General features: G+C 40.7%; 1 protein-coding gene across 9 annotated transcripts in view; it reads left to right on the top strand.

Moving 5' to 3' along the window:
- The window catches only part of NBEA (neurobeachin), a 919,734-nt gene that overhangs the window by 197,531 nt on the left and 697,345 nt on the right, over positions 1–24,858 (top strand). For all 9 annotated transcript variants that reach the window (XM_073613318.1, XM_073613319.1, XM_073613325.1 and 6 more), the window contains exons 2-5: positions 3,684–3,915; positions 15,993–16,093; positions 16,328–16,423; positions 21,192–21,313. In XM_073613318.1, coding sequence (XP_073469419.1) covers positions 3,684–3,915; positions 15,993–16,093; positions 16,328–16,423; positions 21,192–21,313 — 551 coding nt within the window. The remainder of the gene's footprint in view (positions 1–3,683; positions 3,916–15,992; positions 16,094–16,327; positions 16,424–21,191; positions 21,314–24,858) is intronic.

Below are 24,858 nucleotides of genomic sequence, written 5' to 3'. Positions count from 1 at the left end.
GCTTAAAAACCTGACAGGCGGACCTGAACGGATCGTCAGTGTGAAAGAGGCCTAAAGGCTGATTGATCTTTTTATTTATTTTGGATAAAGTTAAGCCCCATACACACTATTAGATTTTCTGCAGATTTTTGTCTTCAGATTTACCAAAACCATGTAGTGCAAGGGCCTTCCTGATTGCATACAAATTAATACTCTTAAGGTTTGACCCCATACTATATGGTTTTGGTAAATCTGAACACAAAAATCTACAGAGAATCGAAATCGAATCATGTTTATGGGGCCTAAGGGTGAGTTATAACCTCGTTATTTTTTATTTTTTTTTGCCATCTGCATCCTATTGTGAAGATTTCTCTTCACATTCTGTCCCATAGCCAAAGGAAGTGAGAGGAAATACAAAGTGGGGGAATCCCGAGGTGTCACCAGAACTAGTGTACCCATTGGAACATTTCCCCTCTATTCCTGTTCTGGGGACAACCTAAAATTTGGGATTTTCTTTTACTTAAATTTTCATTGATAATGGTAAACCAGACAAATGGAGAGGGTGAATCTTCCTAATGGGGGCTCATATAGCACTGAAATCCTAACAAGTTCTAATCTCTCTTCGCTCTATCCAAAAAAAAGTTTTGCATTCAGTTCTACTTTAAGGTCTCTTGCACACTGCAGCTTAAAAAAGCTCAGTACAGTGTTTTTTGTTTTTTTTTTTTGCTTTTACTGATCTAAAATGCAGCCCACAGACGAGTAAAGAAGCGCTGCGTATTCTTAAAGCGGAGTTCCGACAAAAAAAGAAAAAATATTAAAAGCCAGCAACTACAAATACTGCAGCTGCTGACTTTTAATAACCGGACACTTACCTGTCCCAGGGTCCAGCGATGCGGAGGTATGAAGAGGCTTGTCTCCCCCTCCTCTCTGCGGCGCCAGCATTGTCACTGTGGACGCCCGGCTGTCGCTTCACAGTCGGGCTTGCACTGCGCATGCACGAGCCACGCTGCGCGCTATGACTGGCCGGGCAATCATCTGGGACCTGTGACGTGTCCCAGATGATTGCCGAGAGGGAGAGGGGAGAGGTGATTTTCCTTCTGGCGCCGCGGTGCCCAAGGGAGGAAGTAGGAGCTGGAACCCTCTAAAAAGAGGGTTTCTGCTCCCTCCCCAAAAAATGGCATGCCAAATGTGGCATGTCAGGGGGTCACCCGCACTTAAAGCGGAAGTTCCATTTTTGGGTGGAACTCTGCTTTAAGTAAAAAATAGAAAAATTGGCGTTCCTGGTCAGTATTTTGCAGCGGTGCATGCAAATATGCATACTGTATATGTGCACAACTATGCACCTATGAGCATAAATATAAATTCATTTTCCCTAGGAAGGTTTTGTGCATGCCAATGCATGCAAATACGCGCAAAACAAAAACCTGAAATGACACTCAGAAAATTAGAAGCTCATACATCAGTACCGTGTGCAAGAGCTTCAGCATAAACTGTTTTTTGGATAGAGTAATAAGGGTTACCTCTTTCAGGTTCCTATATGTACCTCTGTCCACAGTGAGAGAGATGTCTTCTTCTCTTGGTGAAGGTGGGGTTAATCTCTACAGTAGGGGCAGTTAAATTTAAAATACATTTTAATATTATGAAGACCTTGTAGAATTTCTCTGGTTTAATTGGTGTCTGTACATTCCCGGCTCATTCTTCTCTTATGTCCTGTCCTGGTAGCCACACAGAAAATATTTTCACTCACAGGTTAGAATATTAATGACCATTGTGACGGTTCTCTGAAAGACACTGGATTATTGTACAGTCTTACCAGAGATTAATTATTATTGTTGAGCATTATTTTTTCTACAAGGTAAAGATTGATGGGATGGAGAGAGAATGGATGGACATATTTATTTATGAAGGCACTGGCCTATTTACACCAGTCGTAGGTCATTGCTTTAGTTTCCAAGGGCTTGTTTGGTGCTTTTATGTTTTATTCTTTTTAGAAGAATTTACCAAATCCTTTTTGTTTTTAGCATTCTACATTGCAATTTGTTATTCTGGCATCAGAAGTAGTTCTTTTCTATGTACCCCATAGAACTATGGACCTTACATGTTCAGGCTGCAAAATGTTAGTACTAAAAACTGTGGTGCTCCCATGTCCCCAGTAAGATTAAAACCAGTCCTGGAAAATTAAAATGGAAACCTGAAAGTCAGAATGTGATCTAAAGTGTGTGTATGTGTATATATATATATATATATATATATATATATATATATATATATATATATATATAGACATTTATTATCATTGAGACTTGAAATCAGGTTCTGGCTACTGGAATCTGTGGAGGACAAGTAGCTCATTTGTTTGACCCAGTGGAGGTACAGATGAAAGATTTGAGATTTGATTTAAGGGACTTTACAGCCTTTACCCATAGTAAGACCACTAATGAGACGCTATTTGGAAAGGTGCATCATGTTTTGAGGGCAATTTCCTCCTTACAAGGTTTGGTAGATAGACCAACAGGTTTTTGAGTCCACTAGTATGTATCCTCTTTGGCTCCCCCTATCTGTTATGGTGCTCTAAGATGCTACACGCTGCTTGGCTAAGGAATTTTGCTTTTTGATAGGCCTATTATCCATGTCACATGAATACTACCTTTTCCCATTTTCTCATGAGGCAGTGAATCAATTTAATAAAATGCATAGAGAAATCCCGGTGCTGTATGTGCTCTGACAAGTTCAATTGGCTAGGTATAATGACAGGAGAAATGGTCTAGCTCTTTTTATGATGTATACATGTTGCAAAATTTGGACTATATGATTTTATTGATGTATATTATACATTTAAGATATGCTGTACTAAATACTTCGTTTTTTTTTTAACAATATTGTAGATTTTTCTTTTTTTATTCGAACAAATATGTACATATAGACTTATCATCGTTGATACTTGAAATTGAATTGCTGGTTCTCTGCGTGTAATTTACAAAAACCTGAATAGATGCCTTAACAGCCTGTGTGGTTCCTGGTTTTCATTTTTTTGTGATGCTGGTGAGTTTATCCCTCCCTGGCTTCTGTCATCACACAGGAATACACTGACTGATTCTTTTGTCCTGGTAAAACCTTGCCATTATGCGCAGTCTTTTGCAATCCTTCAGGATTTTTGCAATTTTATTACAAATCAAGCATTGTGAATATCCTAATACAGCCGTGATAGAGAAACTCTTTGTTGCAGATAGCAGAGCCAGAGACAGAAAAAGATTTTGCCACTAATGCATAATTTGTTCATCAGCCTGTGCCAAAACCCAGACTAAATGTTTTAGGTGAGATGATTTGCACTGTTATCTTCTGTAGCCATCAACTGGTAGACATTTTACGTACAAAATAGATATTCAAGCCAATGTAGCTTTTGTATTTGGGGCAGATATGTATAGCATGGCCATTTTCCATTGACAAATAATCTCATGAGTTAGAGCTTCAGATTTCACGGATTAACATTTGTCATTAATTTGAAATAAATGTTCAATTATTTCACTAACTTTTTGGTCTGTTTCTTTCATATCTTGTTAACTAATAAAATGAATTGACATATTTTCCCTAGAATGCAACTAGTGTATATTTTTTCACTTTAGAGATGGTCTTTCATGCCCTACTTTTATGTTCTGTGAACACAGTGGATGTTAATATATTCCATGTTTTGTTTCTTCTTGCAGCTGGTCGGTGGCGAGTTTGATCTGGAGATGAATTTTATTATTCAAGATGCAGAGAGCATTACCTGCATGTCGGAGCTGTTGGAGCACTGTGATGTGACGTGCCAGGCCGAGATCTGGAGCATGTTCACAGCCATTCTGCGGAAGAGTGTTCGTAACTTACAGACCAGCACTGAGGTCGGCCTCATTGAGCAAGTGCTGCTGAAAATGAGTTCTGTGGATGACATGATTGCAGGTATCTACATAAAAATGTGCTGTTTTGTCATTTGTCTAAGGACGTTTTGCAGACTTCTTTTTTTGAAAGCCTCACTAATCAGACATTGCTCGTTTTGAGAATGTTTTTCATAGAAAAAATACAACCATTATTATAAGTCCTGTCTAGTTTCTGAATTGCCTTCTCAAATCCTAATGCAGGAACCAACTGATTTGGAATGGTTTTGATTGGGGTTGCTAGGGGTTCCAAGAGCAATGAGCAATTTCTGCCTCTCAGATAAGTTCTCACTGACACCATTGATCTTTTTAGCTATCTGTAACGGGGCAATTCATTCCAATGACCATAAGTGTAAGGAGCATTCTTCCCACTGACTATTGCACTAATGTGTCATGAGTTGTAGACAGTCATTTTTAGTAGATGTTCCTCAAGACTGGAACGTTATTTCAAGGGATCCTATGTGTTGAAGATATTGAGAAAAGCTGGTTTAGACATTCTAGAGCAGTGTTTCTCAATCTTTTTTTCAGTCAAGGCACCCTTTAAAAATGAATGGACAGTCTCGAGGGACCCTGTTCTAAAATGTAAAAGCTATTCTAATAGTTTTACTTAATGCAGCATCATCCACAAGTTCAAGTAGGACACCCAACGTTAGAGGTGATTTATTCTTCCAAATCAAATATACTTTTGCAAACTGATACTGACTACTATAACAATGTTTCTCTTCTCCCTCAGTTTTTCTCCATCACTCAGCTAATGTGACCCCAACCCCACGCTGATGGGGGGGTGGGCTAACAAGGATGCAGAAATATCAAAAAATGAAACAATGGGACTTGGACTTTTTAGGCACATTTGGCAATTTTTGTGTAAACAAAGATATTGAATATTATTTTAATATAATCACGTAAATATAAAAATACATGACCTCTAAAAATCCACATAAATAGCACGATATACAGTGGCTTGCGAAAGTATTCGGCCCCCTTGAACTTTTCAACCTTTTGCCACATTTCAGGCTTCAAACATAAAGATATAAAATTTTAATTTTTTGTGAAGAATCACCAACAAGTGGGACACAATTGTGAAGTGGAACGAAATCTATTGGATATTTTAAACTTTTTTAGCAATTAAAAAACTGAAAAGTGGTGCGTGCAAAATTATTCGGCCCCTTTACTTTCAGTGCAGCAAACTTACTCCAGAAGTTCAGCGAGGATCTCTGAATGATCCAATGTTGTCCTAAATGACTGATGGCGATAAATAGAATCCACCTGTGTGTAATCAAGTCTCTGTATAAATGCACCTGCTCTGTGATAGTCTTAGAGCCCATTCACACAGGGACGACTTGTCAGGCGACCTAGTCGCCTGACAAGTCGCCTCCCGTTCTGTGCTATGGAACCGTTCTAAGGGGAGCGACGCAAGTCGCTCCGACTTAGAAAAAGGTTCCTGTACGACACTTGGGGCGACTTGGGGCGACTTGCATAGACTTCTATACAGAAGTCGTTTTGCAAGTCGCCCGGGCAGTCGTTTGCAGGTCGCCTCGCTGAGGCGACCTGCAAGTCGTGTTGCCCCTGTGTGAATGGGGTCTCAGGGTTCTGTTGAAAGCGCAGAGAGCATCATGAAGACAAGGAATACACCAGGCAGGTCCGTAATACTGTTGTGGAGAAATTTAAAGCCGGATTTGGATACAAAAAGATTTCCCAAGCTTTAAACATCCCAAGGAGCACTGTGCAAGCGATCATTTTGAAATGGAAGGAGTATCAGACCGCTGCAAATCTACCAAGACCTGGCTGTCCCTCTAAACTTTCAGCTCAGACAAGGAGAAGACTGATCAGAGATGCAGCCAAGAGGCCCATGATCACTCTGGATGAACTGCAGAGAACTACAGCTGAGGTGGGAGAGTCTGTCCATAGGACAACAATCAGTCGTACACTGCACAAATCTGGCCTTTATGGAAGAGTGGCAAGAAGAAAGCCATTTCTCAAAGATATCCATAAAAAGTCTCGTCTAAAGTTTGCCACAAGCCACCTGGGAGACACACCAAACATGTGAAAGAAGGTGCTCTGGTCCGATGAAACCAAAATCGAACTTTTTGGCCACAATGCAAAACGATATGTTTGGCGTAAAAGTAACACAGCTCATCACACTCAACACACCATCCCCACTGTCAAACATGGTGGTGGCAGCATCATGGTTTGGGCCTGCTTTTCTTCAGCAGGGACAGGGAAGATGGTTAAAATTGAGGGGAAGATGGATGCAGCCAAATACAGGACCATTCTGGATGAAAACCTGTTGGAGTCTGCAAAAGACCTGAAACTGGGACAGAGATTTATCTTCCAACAAGACAATGATCCCAAACATACAGCAAAATCTACAAAGGAATGGTTCACAAATAAACGTATCCAGGTGTTAGAATGGCCAAGTGAAAGTCCAGACCTGAATCCAATCGAGAATCTGTGGAAAGAGCTGAAAACTGCTGTTCACAAACCTCACTGAGCTCAAGCTGTTTTGCAAGGAAGAATGGGCAAGAATTTCAGTCTCTCGATGTGCAAAACTGTTAGAGACATACCCCAAGCGACTTGCAGCTGTAATCGCAGCAAAAGGTGGCTCTACAAAGTATTAATGCAAGGGGGCTGAATAATTTTGCACGCCCCACTTTTCATTTTTTTATTAGTTAAAAAAGTTTCAAAAATCCAAAAGATTTCGTTCCACTTCACAATTGTGTCCCACTTGTTGGTGATTCTTCACAAAAAATAAAAATTTTATATCTTTATGTTTGAAGCCTGAAATGTGGCAAAAGGTTGAAATGTTCAAGGGGGACGAATACTTTCGCAAGCCACTGTATGGTACTACTACCGCTACAAATAGAACCAGTGATCTCTATAAGAGGATAGTTAGAAACTATTCCAATGTCATGAAATCCAAGGATATGGTTCGTAATCAAGTAGACTGTATGTTACTGTTCAAGTATCAGTTTGTTCTACATGTTACGCGCTTAGCGCTTCCTCAGGAGCTTGTACATTGGCTACCAAGAAAATGGAGAAAAAGGAACATGTATAATAAAATATACAATATTTAAAATATTATACAAAAACAGAAATATGTATCTAAAGTCAGCTGTTGTATCTAAATCCCAGTTGGCCAATACTCAAACGTCTACAGTACAGACAGGGGGGCACACACCAAGAATTGCTATGCGGGCGTGCATAATATGTATATGAAAGTCTGTGCCAAAAACCTAAAACAAATCCAACCTGAAGGCTAGTTCCGAAAAACTATACATTCTATCCGTAGGTAATCAGGCCATAAATATAGCTATAAGAATTATTTGGCCATAGAAGTGAGCCATGTAACAAGATATGTCTAATTTCCCTCAGCGATGGAACAGAAATATGTCCATATACAGTGAGGCGATATATTAATAATGTTCAAATAGATGGATACTTACTATAAAATGTGGATTAATTGAAAGTCTAAGGATTAAAAACCGCACGATAAAGCACTCAAACGGAGGTATGTGACGGACCGCAGGGTCGGATATTAAAGTACCTATAGTAGTAGTACACAGGGCAGAAAGATGACAAAGGGAATTGCCTAGAATAGAAATAGATAGAGATAACATATCAAATAAACCAATTAAATCCCTCTCAAGAGGAGATTATGACTATGTAGTAATAATGGGTAGAGCTAATAAAGATTTAACTCACCATATAAATTGCTAGTAGCTCAGAAGGTACTAAAAACAGACAATGGGCCAAAAATAATTGAAATAAAGTACTTGGTACTATCCAGAAGCCAAGTAAAGTAATAAGCTGTCTCTTGATTAGGTCCCAAGTATTGTTAAATTGCACAAAGCAGCTAAGCCACACACTCGTAACTCCTCGGAGAGTTTTGCTACAAAGTAGAACCTATAACAAATATAAAAAAACACTACATGAATAGAAAAGTCTCTCAATACACAGGGTCCAGCAGTAACCACCCAGGTCGACCCTGATATAAATACCTCGTGTGAATACAGCCCCGCAGCATGCACAACCTCCGTGAGGCTAATACCCGTGATATGGTGGCTAGGTAAGGCACTAAACGGTGTGCTTTTATATGCACGTCCCATCCGTAGTCAAACAACCGGAGCCCCGGCGTGACGTCATCCGGATCTGCCGCTGGTAGTCGCTGCGCATGCACCAACCACCAATGGCGCGCCTGCGCAGTAAGTTGGAAACAACGATGCTGGGTGACGAGATGGAGAGCGCTGGGAGTGACGTAACCGAGGACCAGGAGGAGGGGAAAGTTCCAACTGAACCTCCCTGCATCACGTCCCACACAATAATGCAGGAACTTGACGCTGGAAAGGGGACAGCAGGGCGAATATACAAAAAGTCTAAATGAAACAACAGTTACAGTGACAATAGGGTGGAATGCGAGCAGAAGCTAAGCATGCAATATATATATAGAGAGAGAGAGAGAGAGACACATAATTGCTATTAAAGTTTACAAAAATAGTTTGTATGTATGGTCCTTGATTGTGGATCGAAATTGCCTAGCTGGTTTTCCTATATAAAACGCTTTACATTGGCATGACATCAAATAAATAATGTCTTACGTATCACAATTAGCATGAAAAGTGGGCACAAATAGCTCACTATTCAGGAGCATAAATCTAGTGCCAGGGGTAATCCAGAGGCAAAAAGCACATTTTCCACATCTGGTAATCCCATTGAGGGGCCTCTAGATTGTGAAACAGCAGAATAATGGCTAGACGTACGCTTGTCTCTGAGATCTTGACCTCCTGAAGACAATTTCGGGGTCTGGACTCACATATTTGGTAAGGATAGGATCCATAAGTAGCAATGACCAATGATTTGCTAAAATATTACGTAATTCTTGGTGATGTTGACAATATCTATTAATATATTTAACAGTTTGTTTATTCGTAGCTGTTTTTGTTTTGAAAAGTAGTGAGTTTCGCGATTGGCACAGTGCTTTGTTGTAAGCACTACGCAATAATGATTTGCTATAGCCTCTTGCTTTGAAACGATCACAAAGAGAATTCGCTTGTATTTGGATAAGCGCCACAGGATAGGCACTATCAGCATGTAATAAAGTATTCTCTGCTGTCTCCTTTCTGAAGAGTGTAGAGGCAAGGCAATTATTCTCATCTTTACAGATGGTTAAATCCAAAAATTTAATTTTTTGTAGATCGCTGGCAACTGTGAATCGTAAATTAAAATGATTCTGATTCAAATTAGCAATAAAGTTGTCAAGAAGGGTAGCAGTGCCTGTCCAAACGACAAATATGTCATCAATATATCGCAACCAGCAAATCGCATGGTTGGTATATATTGATAAGGATTCATCAGCGAAGATGGCACGTTCCCACCCCCCCAGGTACAGGTTCACGTAGGCCGGTGCACAACATGTGCCCATGGCCACGCCCTGTACCTGGAGGAAGTCGGATTCCTTAAATGTGAAACACGAGTCAGAATAAAACGCAATAGTTCCAAAATATTCCCAGTGATGGTGGTTTTGTTCACGTAAGAATGTGAAAACCATCCCGATGCCCTGCTCATGAGGGATGCTAGAGTACAAAGCCTCAACATCCAATGTCACGAGCAGGTCATCGGGAGGGGCAACCATACCGTTGATAGTCTTCAGGAGATCAAGTGTGTGTCTACTATAAGACGGTAATCCTAGAACGTGAGGCATAAGGATGGAGTCGACCAAGCGACTAGCATTCTCAGTAAGTGAGCCAATGCCCGAAACTATAAGTCTTCCGGGAGCTGATGTCGGGTGTTTGTGAACGTTAGGTAGGGCGTAGAAAGTCGCCTGTTTAGGTAATTGTAGAGATCTTGATCTATAAGGCCTCTCTGATGGGCAGAGCCAACGATAGATAAAAATTCAGTTTTGAATTTGGCAATTTGAGTTGCGTTAATACATGCAATACATGTTAATACATCCTTGCTATATTTATGGCCTGATTACCTACGGATAGATTGTATACACGCCATCTTGTATACAATTTTTAGGCATTTTGCCAAAGCACCCCTGAAGAAACCTCAAAGCACCCCAGGGTGCCTGGGCACAATAGTTGAAAAAAAGGCTGCTCTAGAGATGCAATTCTCTATGAAGCATTTTTTGATTGTCATAGATTTTACATGTGGCTGACTGGAAGGTTGAGCCATGCATGTCTTGGGAACCATGTTTTACTTGTGCTCACAATCACATAAAACTTTCACAGGACTTTCATGGTTTTTGGATGTCCGACTGCTTTCCTGATCTTTAACCTCTTGCCCACCCACAAATATTATGGAATTCTGTTATGTGTCTTCCAAATCAAGAGACATTCTTTTTTCCTGCTTTTTCTGCTAGTCTCAGTGTTTGAGTGCAATCCTCATGGGCCTATTTTGCTTCTCGTGTAGAAAAATCTGATTTGTTTTCTCATTGATCGAACATGGGCGGCAAGAATTTATTTGGACATCTTTAAAGTTGAATGAAGCATATATATATATATATATAGATATAGATATAGATATAGATAGATATAGATATAGATATATATATATATATATATAGATTGTAGACCTTTCTTGATCAGCATCAGTTAGATTGGCTTTTAGTGCATTTGTTGTCTTCTTTTGTGTCTTGCCTGTTACAGAAACTCTTCGCAGTAGTGCTCACCTTTGTCACTCAAGGGCTGGCAACAGGGCATGATATCCACACTACCACCTAGGAGCACATCTGCATACATTAGTAACAAGTGTAAAGAGAGTAATATTAGTATATTGAATGGACATTTTGAACATACAGTGGCTTGCGAAAGTATTCGGCCCCCTTGAACTTTTGAACCTTTTGCCACATTTCAGGCTTCAAACATAAAGATATAAAGATACATTTTTTGTGAAGAATCACCAACAAGTGGGACACAATTGTGAAGTGGAACGAAATCGATTGGATATTTTAAACTTTTTTAGCAATTAAAAAACTGAAAAGTGGTGCGTGCAAAATTATTCGGCCCCTTTACTTTCAGTGCAGAAAACTCACTCCATAGGATCTCTGAATGATCCAATGTTGTCCTAAATGACTGATGGTGATATATAGAATCCACCTGTGTGTAATCAAGTCTCTGTATAAATGCACCTGCTCTGTGATAGTCTCAGGGTTCTGTTGAAAGCGCAGAGAGCATCATGAAGACCAAGGCACACACCAGGCAGGTCCGTAATACTGTTGTGGAGAAGTTTAAAGCCGGATTTGGATACAAAAATATTTCCCAAGCTTTAAACATCCCAAGGAGCACTGTGCAAGCGATCATTTTGAAATGGAAGGAGTATCGGACCACTGCAAATCTACCAAGACCTGGCTGTCCCTCTAAACTTTCAGCTCAGACAAGGAGAAGACTGATCAGAGATGCAGCCAAGAGGCCCATGATCACTCTGGATGAACTGCAGAGAACTACAGCTGAGGTGGGAGAGTCTGTCCATAGGACAACAATCAGTCGTACACTGCACAAATCTGGCCTTTATGGAAGAGTGGCAAGAAGAAAGCCATTTCTCAAAGATATCCATAAAAAGTCTCGTCTAAAGTTTGCCACAAGCCACCTGGGAGACACACCAAACATGTGGAAGAAGGTGCTCTGGTCCGATGAAACCAAAATCGAACTTTTTGGCCACTATGCAAAACGATATGTTTGGCGTAAAAGCAACACAGCTCATCACACTCAACACACCATCCCCACTGTCAAACATGGTGGTGGCAGCATCATGGTTAGGGCCTGCTTTTCTTCAGCAGGGACAGGGAAGATGGTTAAAATTGAGGGGAAGATGGATGCAGCCAAATACAGGACCATTCTGGATGAAAACCTGTTGGAGTCTGCAAAAGACCTGAAACTGGGACGGAGATTTATCTTCCAACAAGACAATGATCCCAAACATACAGCAAAATCTACAAAGGAATGGTTCACAAATAAACGTATCCAGGTGTTAGAATGGCCAAGTCAAAGTCCAGACCTGAATCCAATCGAGAATCTGTGGAAAGAGCTGAAAACTGCTGTTTACAAACGCTCTCCATCCAACCTCACTGAGCTCGAGCTGTTTTGCAAGGAAGAATGGGCAAGAATTTCAGTCTCTCGATGTGCAAAACTGATAGAGACATACCCCAAGCGACTTGCAGCTGTAATCGCAGTAAAAGGTGGCTCTACAAAGTATTAACGCAAGGGGGCCGAATAATTTTGCACGCCCCACTTTTCATTTTTTTATTAGTTAAAAAAGTTTCAAAAATCCAAAAGATTTCGTTCCACTTCACAATTGTGTCCCACTTGTTGGTGATTCTTCACAAAAAATAAAAATTTTATATCTTTATGTTTGAAGCCTGAAATGTGGCAAAAGGTTGAAAAGTTCAAGGGGGCCGAATACTTTCGCAAGCCACTGTATGTTGCTTGTTATTTCTGAATGAGCATTGTTTGAGTTTGTACCATTTCTGTTTCTCTGTAAACAATAAAGTTGCCTTAAAAATAAAAAAGACAGCAATATTAAAGGTAGACTCCAGCCAAAATTATGCTGTAGTGCACTAGTTCTTCAAGAGTCCCCTAAAGAACCTTTCACATTGTTGCAGTGCGTTAGAATGTGCAATTTATAGCTAGTTCTTGTGAGTTGCAGTAAGGCAGCCATTGCATTTCATTGGGCTGCCTCACGCAACAAATTGCACAAAAGTGTGATTGCATTGCAACACAAGTGGTTTTATAAAGAAAGGTGCATTGGGGTGCCATTTTTATAATAATTTTCACTGCATCGTACCAACACACATAACATGCATTATATAACGAAAGATACCAAAGCGCTGATATAGATAAGTGCAAATAGTGAAAAATAACTAAATGATGCAAGCTGCAACCAATCTGTTAGTGCTCTAACACCGTGACTGAAAATAAAATATAAATTTATTGGTACGCTAAGATCAACCTCACACCCTGCTAAATGAATGATTGGTAAGTATGCCCACAGTGAACCATAATAATAATCCAATATATAATATAGGTGCTATACAATTAAATAAATAAATAATAATTATACACAAAAAATGGGTATCAAATAGCCCCTATGTGTAAAGTTAGCCATAAACTGCCAAAGCAAAAACAATAAACCAAATAGTGGATAGGCAATGAATCCCCGCAAATTAATAGGTGGAATCAGTCCTATAGGGAAATACTGTCCAATCTTATGCCTATAAACTTGCTTGCTGCTCCACTCAGATTCACCGCTTACATGATGATTCGCATGAAATAAATAAGAAAACGCATCATTGGGCAATGATACAAGTAATATGGATCTATGTAATGAATTGAATCCACTCACATTTGTGTAGTAGCTATAGCGCTTGGGTTACAATGGTCAGACGTTTGACACCACTCCTGACACATTTAAACGGTGAATCTGAGTGGAGCAGCAAGCAAGTTTATAGGCATAAGTGTACTAATGATCAGATTGTCGTATAATCGCTTCCAAAGCGGTATTTTCGTCTGAATTTCTGACTCTGTACTAGGCTTTACTCAACCTTTTCAACACATAGGAATGAACTCTTGAAATTATTTTCTGGGTTCAGGGAACCGATGCTAAATGAATAAATCTACAACTCATGATACATTAGTGTGATGGTCAGTGGGAAGAATGCTCCTTACACTTACCTTACAGATGGCTTAAAAAATAATCAATAGTGTCAGTGGAAACTTATCTGAAGGGAAGAAATTGCTCATTGCTCAAGGAACCCCTAGCAACCTCTGGACAAACCCTAGGGTTCCATGGAACCATGGTTGAGAAACCCTGTCTTAGATCTGCAGCTATACAAGCAGCTTACAGCTATGAGGCTCAAGGCATGAGGAAACCTATAGGCACAAGATGTGCAATGCTAGTTTTTAGGAGACATTCCAGACAAAAGGTACATTTTTCAGGGTAGGGAGTTACCATTTCTAAATGTCCCATGTAACATTGAAACTCTTCACTTTTTGATTTAAGGCCCACTTTAATACCCTAAAAATGTCACCAGTAAGACATTTTCTTGCATTCACCAATCAGATTTAAACTTACCTTGGATATTTTAAATGTGGTTACTGTTACAGCAAGCCAAGATAAATTAATTGTCTGAATTGTATTAGTAGATCGTTGACTGGTTTCTTTTGTTGCCTGGAATTGCTCTTCAATTATTTCACCTTTTGAAATAATTTTAGAAAATGAAAAACATGCACTGTTGGCAGCCTTAGAGAACTGGATTTGAGCACCACCGATTGAGAGACCACACTGTGCAAAGAAGAACTAATTGTTCTAAATGAGCAAATTGATTAAATAATTGGGGTCATTGCATGATGAATTTGATCCACCATTATTGTAGTTGAGTACTAGTCATAAATTAAGATTTGTGACCTTTGATCTGCTATTGCTGTCCCTTTGCATAATTTGTTCGATTAATAATGGTTCTTGCTGGAGGTAATGAAAGCAGCTGGCTGTTCACATGCTTAAAATAGATGACCAGAGACCATTCCGAAATCTTCTGCATATGAATATTCGTTTTTTTGTTTTTTTTAAGCCATTAGTGAAAAAAAATGTGCTCTAAAGGTTAGCACTGAATAGGTACTTGGTAGAATTATTGCAGCCCAGGCACTCCTACACTAAATATGTGAAATTGCACATTAGGTAAGACTCAGGAACTTGTACGACAGAACACCATTATAACCTATGGATCTGTCTTCCTGTCCCTGTCAATCCTTCTCGCTCTAAATTCCTAAAAGTACTTATTTACCCCACGGTGTTACAGCCCTTGAGGGACATTTGCTTGCTGCAAGACCTAAATAATACCATCTCTGCACCACAGACTAGATCTATACTTGCTAAATGGTATTGATTGTGTTCATTTGGTCTTACCTGGTGAAATATGACCAGGATTTTGTGATAAAACAATATTCAACTGATTGGATATATTGTCATATCACATGCACATAGGGCTCTGTACAGACTCGAGGGACGAGTCGGGCATCTGCAAAGTGGTTGGGACATAAGAAAGCTGCCACTGCCTAGTATTGGTTAGCAACCAAGAGACATAGTGTTGTTTACAGCCACAGAAATAAAAAAAAAATTGGGGTCTTACAGACACCCACCCCTAAGTACACCACTGGGGATTTACATCTTTCCAACAGATATAAACACAATTTTTAGTGAAATGAGGAAGAGCTAGAACCTGTCTGTGCTTTCTTGTCCCATTGACGCTGGTTGAACACCTTATTCTTGTATGAGTGTCACAGAGACTGGAAGTGCAAAAAAAATTCCCCAAAGAGTACAAAGACGGCAATATAAACTTACAAGTTTTGACTCTTATACACACTATAGAGAAAAACATTTTAGCAGGAGATTGGCTTTAAGGCCTGGTTCACACCCGATGTAGTCCAGTGCATTTTTATTCTGCATCAAATGCGTATGGACAGTGTTTAACATGGATTTCAATGGCCCTAGTTCACACCAGCGCAGTATGTTCCTGTGTAGTCGACAAAAGTAGAACATGTTGCATTTTTTTTTGTATGGAATGTGGAATGCACATGTCCTCAATTAAGTGGGGGGGGACGATCTGGAAAGCCTAAAAAACGCACCAAAACTCACCAAAACGTGCATGCAGAAATGCATCCGTAATGCAGAAATGGTGTGAACTGGTCCTTAGGCTAAACGTTTTCAAGAGGCAACTATAGGATAAATTCTGCAAAGCTGAATAGTCTGCTATTCTGTCTGGGTTGATCGAATTGAAGAAAATCTGCTTTAATATACTATGTGTAATATTTTTTATGTTTTGGAAAGGAATGTGTCAAATTGCATTTGATCCCAGACTGTTGTCTTCTGGGATATTACTGCCTCTGAATGTCTTTCTGACCCTTTGATCTCCCAGTGAGGCTTCATGAGAATGTGCTGGTGTACTTGGCTGTAAAATCTGAGACTGAGGCAGAATAAAGGGAAAATGAAAGATGATTTTGATATGTTGAAATTATGTGAACGTGTCAGCAGGACACCCCACAGGGGTAGGAGTGGGGTTATGAGTTGGCAGGCAGAGGTTGAGTTAATGTTTTTTTATCTCCTTTTAAGATCTTCTGGTGGACATGTTGGGAGTGCTGGCCAGCTACAGTATCACCGTCAAGGAGCTGAAGCTTCTGTTCAGCATGCTGCGGGGAGAAAATGGAATCTGGGTAAGCTGTGGTCAGAGACCAGCAATCTTTGCCAGTGCATTAGAGCTTTTATTTACCATCATTTGTCTCTAGAGGCATTTCAAATTAAGCGTCTTCCTCATGCTAATGGAACATTTCTTTAAAGAAGCCTCAATAGCTGATATTCAATTAAGTATTCAGCAATCCATTGCTGTTTATAAACACGTGTCAGAACTGGTATAACTTCTCATTTGCTCCTCTTTCCCTTTTTGACAGCCGAGGCATGCGGTTAAATTGTTATCAGTCCTCAATCAGATGCCACAGAGACATGGACCCGACACCTTCTTCAATTTCCCAGGACGGAGCGCTGCAGTAAGTGTCTACTGAGATGCGATATTGGGCCTGTGTTACTAAGAGGTTAAAGGGCTTGCATGTAAAGTGTATCTAACCCTAAAAACAACAATAGGAAATTCCTGCCAGTAACACCCTACCTACCCTAAACTGACAACTCTAATTGTACTCTATAGAGAAGCAGCCATGTCCCTTCTCCATAACATGGGAGGGAGGGGTTCCATAGTTCACAGGTAAACTGGGCAAGGCTGTAAACTGTGCTTAAAAGGACACTAAACTCTGGCTTGAAAAATAAAAATTCTATACAAGAAGGTATTCTTAAAGCTTGTTTGGCTGTACTTGTCCTGTGGATCGCAGGAGTGCAGTTTGTTCTGCAGTCCTGTGACCCCTTTTCATCAGACAGCGGGCTGAAGCTTGCTGTCCGCTGACGTCACGGAGCCAGTCCAAGCTCGAGAAAGATCGTGACAATATGGTTGGGATCCACGCACAACCCTGGACAAGAACCTGGCTCAGCCTCTCAGCGAGCTCCTAAGAGCCTAAGCCAGCCACTCCCACCCTCTCCTTGGCTCTCCAGTAAATGTGGGGGGGGGGGGCACATAGCAATCAGCGGTGATTGACAGTCACCGGCTTTCTGCTCCCGGAGCCCTAAGAACCAAGCAATAAGCGGTGTTTGGTTCTCAGTCGGCAGGGGACAGCTGCAGCATTGGACCGACACAATACCAATTAAAGTGGAACTTTACCCATAACAACTTGATAAAAAAAAAAAAATGTTCTTTAGCAAGGGACATACATTCCACATTGAAATTTATGTTACCAAAATTAGCGTGTGCTGTAAATTGCCTCCATCACTGCTCCTGTTTCCTCTTGACTGCCATTTTGCTGAAGCCCAGATCCCTTGGTGACAGTAAATATTTAGGCAACAATCGGCCTCAACATTTTTGGCACAGTGCCAAAAAATAAAGTGCAACTGAGCATGTGCAAGCAGGGTGATACAATGTTTTACTGGATTTATAATAGTATAGGTACTTATTTTGCAAAAGGGGCGAGCGTGAAGTGATCTAGCAAAACTGTTCTGCCTAAAGTTCCACTTTAAAGTGATTTGTAAAGTCTTTTTTTTTTTCCATAAAAATAACAAACATGTTATACTTACCTGCTCTGTGCAGTGGAGTTGCACAGAGCAGTCCAGTTCCTCCTCTTTTCGGGTCCCTCTTTGGCTCTCCGGGCCCCTCCCTCCTGTCGAGTGCCCCCACAGCAAGCAACTTGCTATGGGGGCACCCGAGCCAAGCCGAGTCACAGCTCCCTGTGTCCATTCAGACACGGAGCCCAGGTTTGGGCCTGCCACCTCTCTCTCCTGTTTGGCTAGCTGACTTTGACAGCAGCGGGAGCCAATGGCACTGGTGTGTCTCAGCCAATCAGGTGGGAGAGTCCAAGAAGGCAGAATTACTCGTGGACATCGCTGGACAGAGATGGGGCTCAGGTAAGTATTAGGGGGTGCTAGGGCGGCTGCTGCACACAGAAGGCTTTTTATCTTAATGCATAGAATGCATTAAGATAAAAAAACTTCTGACTTTACAATCCCTTTAACTTTCATGCTATAAATAAGAAATGCTTCTTTGATCCCCAATATGTTTACAGCCTAGGCAAAGATGGCTGTGGGTGGTTCTGAATTATTAGAGACTACAGAATCCTTTTTCATTCAGAAAGACTTGAGTTTATTTTTAATCAGGCAGACCTTTTCTGTAAGGAAGGGTGCTTCTTGTACAATGAAGAGACATGACCGACCTCGTGTACATATATGATTACAATTTATTTTTAAATATTAACAATCTTTGATCAGATTTATTTTCAGTAGATCTTTTCTGCATGCATGTTGCAAAAAAAACAAAAAAAACAAAACAAACCTACTTCTGGTCCTTTGGTCACCGGTCACTTATGGCAAGTACTTCCTGCATCAAAAATACATAGCAGACATATTCAGATGCTTGTGTTTGCCTTAACAGAGGTCAATGGGAGCCCCAAATCTCGAGGTGCAAATCTTGACTTTTCTGAGAAAGTTGGGAGCTGACCTATGCTCTCTCACCTTCTGAAGCTCTGTTTGTCTTTGGCCCTAATGTTGGAAGACCAGTAGGGGTTTCGGGATTAGGAAGGGGCAGGCCACTGTGATGAATTCTCAGGCAAGACACATTTTGCATGATGGGAAACTCAGGGTCCCTTGGCTCCTCCTGTTCCTCATCAGGCTCTGCAAAGGTACAGTATCTCACAAAAGTGAGTACACCCGTCACATTTTTGTAAATATTTTATATATTTTCATGTGACAACACTGAGAGCCGATTCACACTAGGACGACTTGTCAGGCGGCTTAGTTGCCTGACAAGTAGCGACCCGTTCTGTACAATGGAACCGTTCTAATCGGAGCGACGCAAGTCGTTCCGACTTAGAAAAAGGTTCCTGTACTACTTTGAGGCGACTTGCATAGACTTCTATATAGAAGTCGTTTTGCAAGTCGCCGATGCAATCGTGTTAAAGTCGTCTGAGGCAGTCGCGCTGGAAGTCGTGCTGCCTCAGTGTGAACCAACTCTGAGGGAATGAAACTTTGCTACAATGTAAAGTAGTGAGTGTACAGCTTGTAACAGTGTAAATTTGCTGTCCCCTCAAAATAACTCCACACACAGCCTTTATTGTCTAAGCTGCTGGCAACAAAAGTGAGTACACCTCTAAGTGAAAATGTCCAAATTGGGCCTAATTAGCCATTTTCCCTCCCCTGTGTCATGTGACTCGTTAGGGTTACAAGGTCTCAGGAGTAAATGGGGAGCGGGTCTGTTAAATTTGGTGTTATCACTCTCACTCTCTTACTGGAGGTTCAACATGGCATCTCATGGCAAAGAGCTCTCTGAGGATCTAAAAAAAAGAATTGTTGCTCTACATAAAGTTGGCCTAGGCTATAAGAAGATTTACAAGACCCTGAAACTGAGCTGCAGCATGGTGGCCAAGACCATACAGCAGTTTAACAGGACAGGTTCCACTCAGAACAGGCCTAACCATGGTCGACCAAAGAAGTTGAGTGCACGTGCTCAGCATCCTATCCAGATGATGTATTTGGGAAATACGAGTGCTGCCAGCATTGCTGCAGAGGTTGAAGGGGTGGGGGGTCAGCCTGTCAGTGCTCAGACCATATGCCACACACTGCATCAAATTGGTCTGCATGACTGTTGTTCCAGAAGGAAGCCTCTTCTAAAGATGATGCACAAGAGAGCCCACAAACAGTTTGCTGAAGACAAGCAGACTAAGGACATGGATTACTGGATCCATGTCCTGTGGTCTGATGAGACCAACTTATTTGATTCAGATGGTGTCAAGCGTGTGTGCGTCAACCAGGTGAGGAGTACAAAGACAAGTGTGTCTTGCCTACAGTTAAGCATGGTGGTGGGAGTGTCATGGTCTGGGACTGCATGAGTGCTGCCGAAACTGGGGAGCTACAGTTCATTGAGGAAACCATGAATGCCAACATGTACTGTGACATACTGAAGCAGAGCATGATCCCCTCCCTTTGGAGACTGGGCCGCAGGGCAGTATTCCAACATAACGACCCCAAACACACCTCCAAGGTGACCACTTCTTTGCTAAAGAAGGTGATGAACTGGCCAAGAATGTCTCCCGACCTAAACCTTATTGAGCATCTGTGGGGCATCCTCAAACGGAAGGAGGAGTGCAAGGTCTCTAACATCCACCAGCTCTGGTGAACTCCATGCCCAAGAGGGTTAAGGCAGTGCTGGAAAAAGTTGGTGGCCACACAAAATATTGACACTTTGGGCCCAATTTGGACATTTTTTTTTTTTTTTACTTAGGGGTGTACTTTACTTTTGTTGCCAGCGGTTTAGACATAAGTGGCTGTGTATTGAGTTATTTTGACAGCAAATTTACACAGTTATACAAGCTGTACACTCACTACTTTACATTGTAGCAAAGTGTCATTTCTTCAGTGTTGTCACATGAAAAGATATAATAAAATATTTACAAAAGTGTGAAAGGTGTTCTCACTTTTGTGAGATACTGTGCATGCCTAGCTTTTATTGCTTTAGTAAATATTGCTTACAGAAGAGAATTTAATTTATCTAAACTTATGCAGATTTATCTGTCCTTTTTGGATATTAATGATATTTAGAAGAGTTCTTGAATAGTAAAACATGTCTAATGTGAAATGCAGCACTTCTTGTTGCCAACCAACCTTCTACCAATTTCCTTTTGGCCAAAATTTATGAAGAATATTACTAATTTGCAAAATTTTATAACGAGGATGAAGAAAAATGCATTTTTTTTTAACAAAATTTTCAGTCTTTTTTCATTTATAGCGCAAAAAATAAAAAATCCAGCAGTGATTAAATACCAGCAAAAGAAAGCTTGATTTGTGTGAAAAAGAACAAAAATGTCATATGGGTACAGTGTTGCATGACTGAGTAATTGTCATTCAAAATGTGAGAGCACTGAAAGCTGAAAATTGATCTAGTTAGGAAGGGGGTTTAAGTGCCCAGTGGGCAATGGTGAATGATTGTACATAGTATCTTGAGTTGGTCAGTTCTACATCAAGTTGTCATCTAGAAATAAATGTTCTACTTTTAGATACAGGTAACAGGGCAAATTTGCCACAGTAGAACAATCGGTCTTCCCTAAATATTTCTAGTGCACATTAGAGCATACATACATATCCTGCACATATCTATACCTTATTGTAAGGCCATTGAAGTTGCTGTTATATGTAACATTTTTTTGTTTCTTATTCCGTATCTTGTAGGCTATTGCGCTGCCTCCCATTGCCAAGTGGCCTTATCAAAATGGTTTCACTCTGAACACGTGGTTTCGTATGGATCCATTAAATAATATAAATGTTGACAAGGATAAACCTTACCTCTATTGGTGAGTAGTGCATCTAAAGCTTGGCATGGTTTTCTGCCATTTACTTGCTAGTGTAGTTTCACTTTCTTGACAATATAACAAGTTACAGGTACTATTACAGCCATGTTTTCCTTTAAATATTTAGTATATTCTGGTTGGTCCAATCCTGCAAGTGTTTAATGAGACAGACCCCTTGCATGCCTCATCATATATCATATCAGTACTAGTACAGAAAACATGTCTCCTGTGCCCGCTGTTCTGAGCTGATATGGGGATGCTGTGACGTTTTTAGTACATCTCTGCTTTTCATGGAGCCCTATGATCATAGCTTCAGGGAATCAATGTTTGCAGAACAGCTGAATGACTCATTCTCTGCGCAAGTACTACCTTGCGATGTATCATTTGTTTTTACTGCATTATACAGCTAGACAATTTTTCATTAAATCTCCAAAGTGTTGATCCTATTTCCTTTACCCTTAAGTCTGTACCCTTGGCCTGTCATTTAATCACAGCTTTTGGCCTAGGATACAGTAATTATGAGCCTATTGCCGAACCCCAATTTTATTTCTGCAATGACCTAACACTAACTTTTTTATCCATGCATGAACATTACTTGTTAGACCTCATGCACACTAGGCTCTTCTGAACGCCTTTTTCCTAGCTAGAGCAAAACAGCATTAAAAATGTGCCCAAAGCTGCATTTAGGTGCGTTCAGGTGCATTAAGGGTCTGGGCATTTTTTTCTTTTCATTGGCCAGAATATTCATTTATTATGGCCATTGAAATGAATAAACACTTAAGTGCTAAACATGCCTAGTGTTTAGGCACGCCAGGCGTTTTTTCTGCCCAAAGGTTCCTGTCCTGAATTTGATTTTTGTGTATTTAGATTTCTGTCCCTAAACACCCCTGCCTCTAAATGCCTATGTGTGCATGGACACATAGGCTAACATGGAAGGCATTTAGGGGCAAATGCCTGTAAAATACAGGCCTTAGAAAATTTTCCGGTTGGTAGTGACAGGCAAGAATTGTGCAGCTAGGTAGTAACCATATTTTTGAAGGGATTAAAATTTTTATTTTACTGTATAGTGCTGTTAACCCCTTCCAGCCTGCCCATCTTGGCATCCCTTTAAAAGTTCTTAACACCCAGGAGAGCAGGAAAGAGCGGCGATCATGTGACCACTGTGTTTGGCTGTCACAGTGGTGTAAAGCCGTGTTCTCTGGCTACCAATGTTTTCTCACGACCAAGTGCCATTTTCAGCAGCTTGGTCTTTGCCCACCCAGGAACGCATATGTGCAGCGTGTTGGCTTTACAAGCTCCAACCAGGAGCTTGTAATTTATGTTGTTCGTAAAAGTTAATGTACAGTTTTTTTGTTTTTTTATGGTTGAGGCTACAAACAGCTGATCCCAGTTTTTCGCTTCCCCATACTCCGGCAGTGGACTGTTCATCAGTGTTCTCATGTCCATTACAGGGCTATGGGCCCTGTGTCATTCTTGTTAGTGTCAGAGGATCTTAGATTGCCAGAGTGCTGGGTAGAAGAGGCTACAAGGATCAGTCTAGTAATGCAGAGGATCAGGAAAGTAAAGCTGCTTTTCAAAGTCCCCTAGACTGAGCATTTCATTCTTGTAGTGTAGGCACAGCCCAACTGTAAGAGTGCATTTTTACTTTTTTACTAGAGTTGCACCAATACAGATACTGGTATCGGTGCCGATACTAAGCATTTGCATAAGTACTCATGCAAAAATGCTCTGATACCCAAAATGGATAGTTCAGTTTTAAGGCTAGTAAAGTGATGCAGCATGAAATGCGGTTTCCAAATGTCATCTTCCAATCGGCTCTAATACTTGGGTCACTGTTTGCCTTTAACTCTATAGTCAGTACGCTGGCCTGATATTTTCTGCCACCTCCTATTTGTGGGCCCTAACCATAAGCCTGTCATGAAACATGTTCCTCTTCCTTTTATTCATGTTACAGTATCTGTAAATTGTAGAGTTGCACCAATACCGATGCCGATACTAAGCATTTGAGTATCGGTACACATTCTCCAATACCTTAAACCGATATTTTCAGGCTCAGTTCTTTCACCAGGATTCCCCCACTGACAACTGAACCGTAACAAAAAAAAAATGGAAATTATCGGTTGTTAAGGAGCGGGGCTTTCGCGTCCTTAACAACCAATGACTCCTTCAGCTGTCATTGGGGCTCAGCTGAAGTATAAAACTGAAGTCTGGCAATTGGAACTGCTGTCAGAAAAAAAAAAAAAAGCAGCCGGGCAACATTTATCAACAACATTGCTCAGTGCTAAAACAGAATGATAAAAGAAAATGTTGTTTCTTTTTGTATCTTTCTGTTTTTTCATCTACAGATCAAAGGGATGTACTTCAATCTGCAGATGAAGTCAGTTTAAAGCAATTTACTCTAATCAGCTTTAATTAACTCCTTATTCTCCTTCTCCATTTAATTATTATTTTCCTGCTGACTTTTTTTTTTTTGTTCACTTCTATTTTATAAAACTATTATTATAATAACTTTTTTTTGGCTTGCTTTGTTCATTAATATTTTTACATCTTTAACATACATTTACATGTTTTACATAAAAAAAAAAAGTATCGGTGCATCCCTAGTAAATTGTGCTAACTATTGTTTCATTTAGTCACTGCCCATGATATGTATTTTTGTGCAGTTTCTGTTGAATGGCCTTTCATCAAGTGGTTAAAACCCAGCTCTGAATATGAAAATAAATTACACCAAATTAGAGGTGATGGGTGTCGCTCCGCCCACCTCTTTGCGCCACACCTTACAGCTAAACTTTAACTTTAAATGGGCGCCTTCTGCCCTGAAGTACTTGGGCACCCACATACTGCAACACAGACGCTATTAACCCTTTATTCAGCCGCTAGCGGGGGTTAAAAGCACCAACAGCGGTAAAGCACCACTAATGCCTGCACCACCCCAGTGTGAAAGGGGTCTTATGCCGCCAAAGCTGGTGTTACTCTGTGTTGGAAAGACTCCAATCCGCCTTCCATTGCTATGTGGCTCAATAGGGCCAGGAACATCTATACCCTGGAAGACCTGGTACTTACTGGCCAAAATAGACAAGAATGATATACAAAAACATGAGTATACTGAAATATGTTTGTTTACTCGGGCGAAGAGAAGGCCCTCCTAGAGAGCTACTTTGAGAATTGAGGTCTACCTATTCTTCGCACAGTTTTACCCACGCAACTCATCACTCTGGCCCCCCACTTCCCCTCTCTTCCTCTCCCCCTCCCCCTTCTTCGGCTTTCTGTTTTGGAACCCCCCCCCCCCCCCCCCGGGTGACCCCTATGTCTCTGTTCTCTAGTTTCCTTCCTTCTTAAAATGTAAAGTCTCCGCCCCTACACATTAGAGCATAAAGTACATGGTCACCATCTTATCCTTGGAAAGGTGAAACTATTATGGTTATCAGTGATATTAAACTACTTGGCATTTCTGCAATTTTGCATGATATTGTAATACTCCCTTTCTTTTGGTGTATTCTGTTCTGATGGATACTTTGTTCTTTCATCTATATAATTTGAAGGAAAAA

The sequence above is a fragment of the Aquarana catesbeiana genome, linkage group LG02 (assembly GCF_042186555.1).
Source record: "Aquarana catesbeiana isolate 2022-GZ linkage group LG02, ASM4218655v1, whole genome shotgun sequence".
Classification (NCBI taxonomy): Eukaryota; Metazoa; Chordata; class Amphibia; order Anura; family Ranidae; genus Aquarana; species Aquarana catesbeiana.
This window is presented reverse-complemented; position numbering and strand designations above follow the sequence as displayed.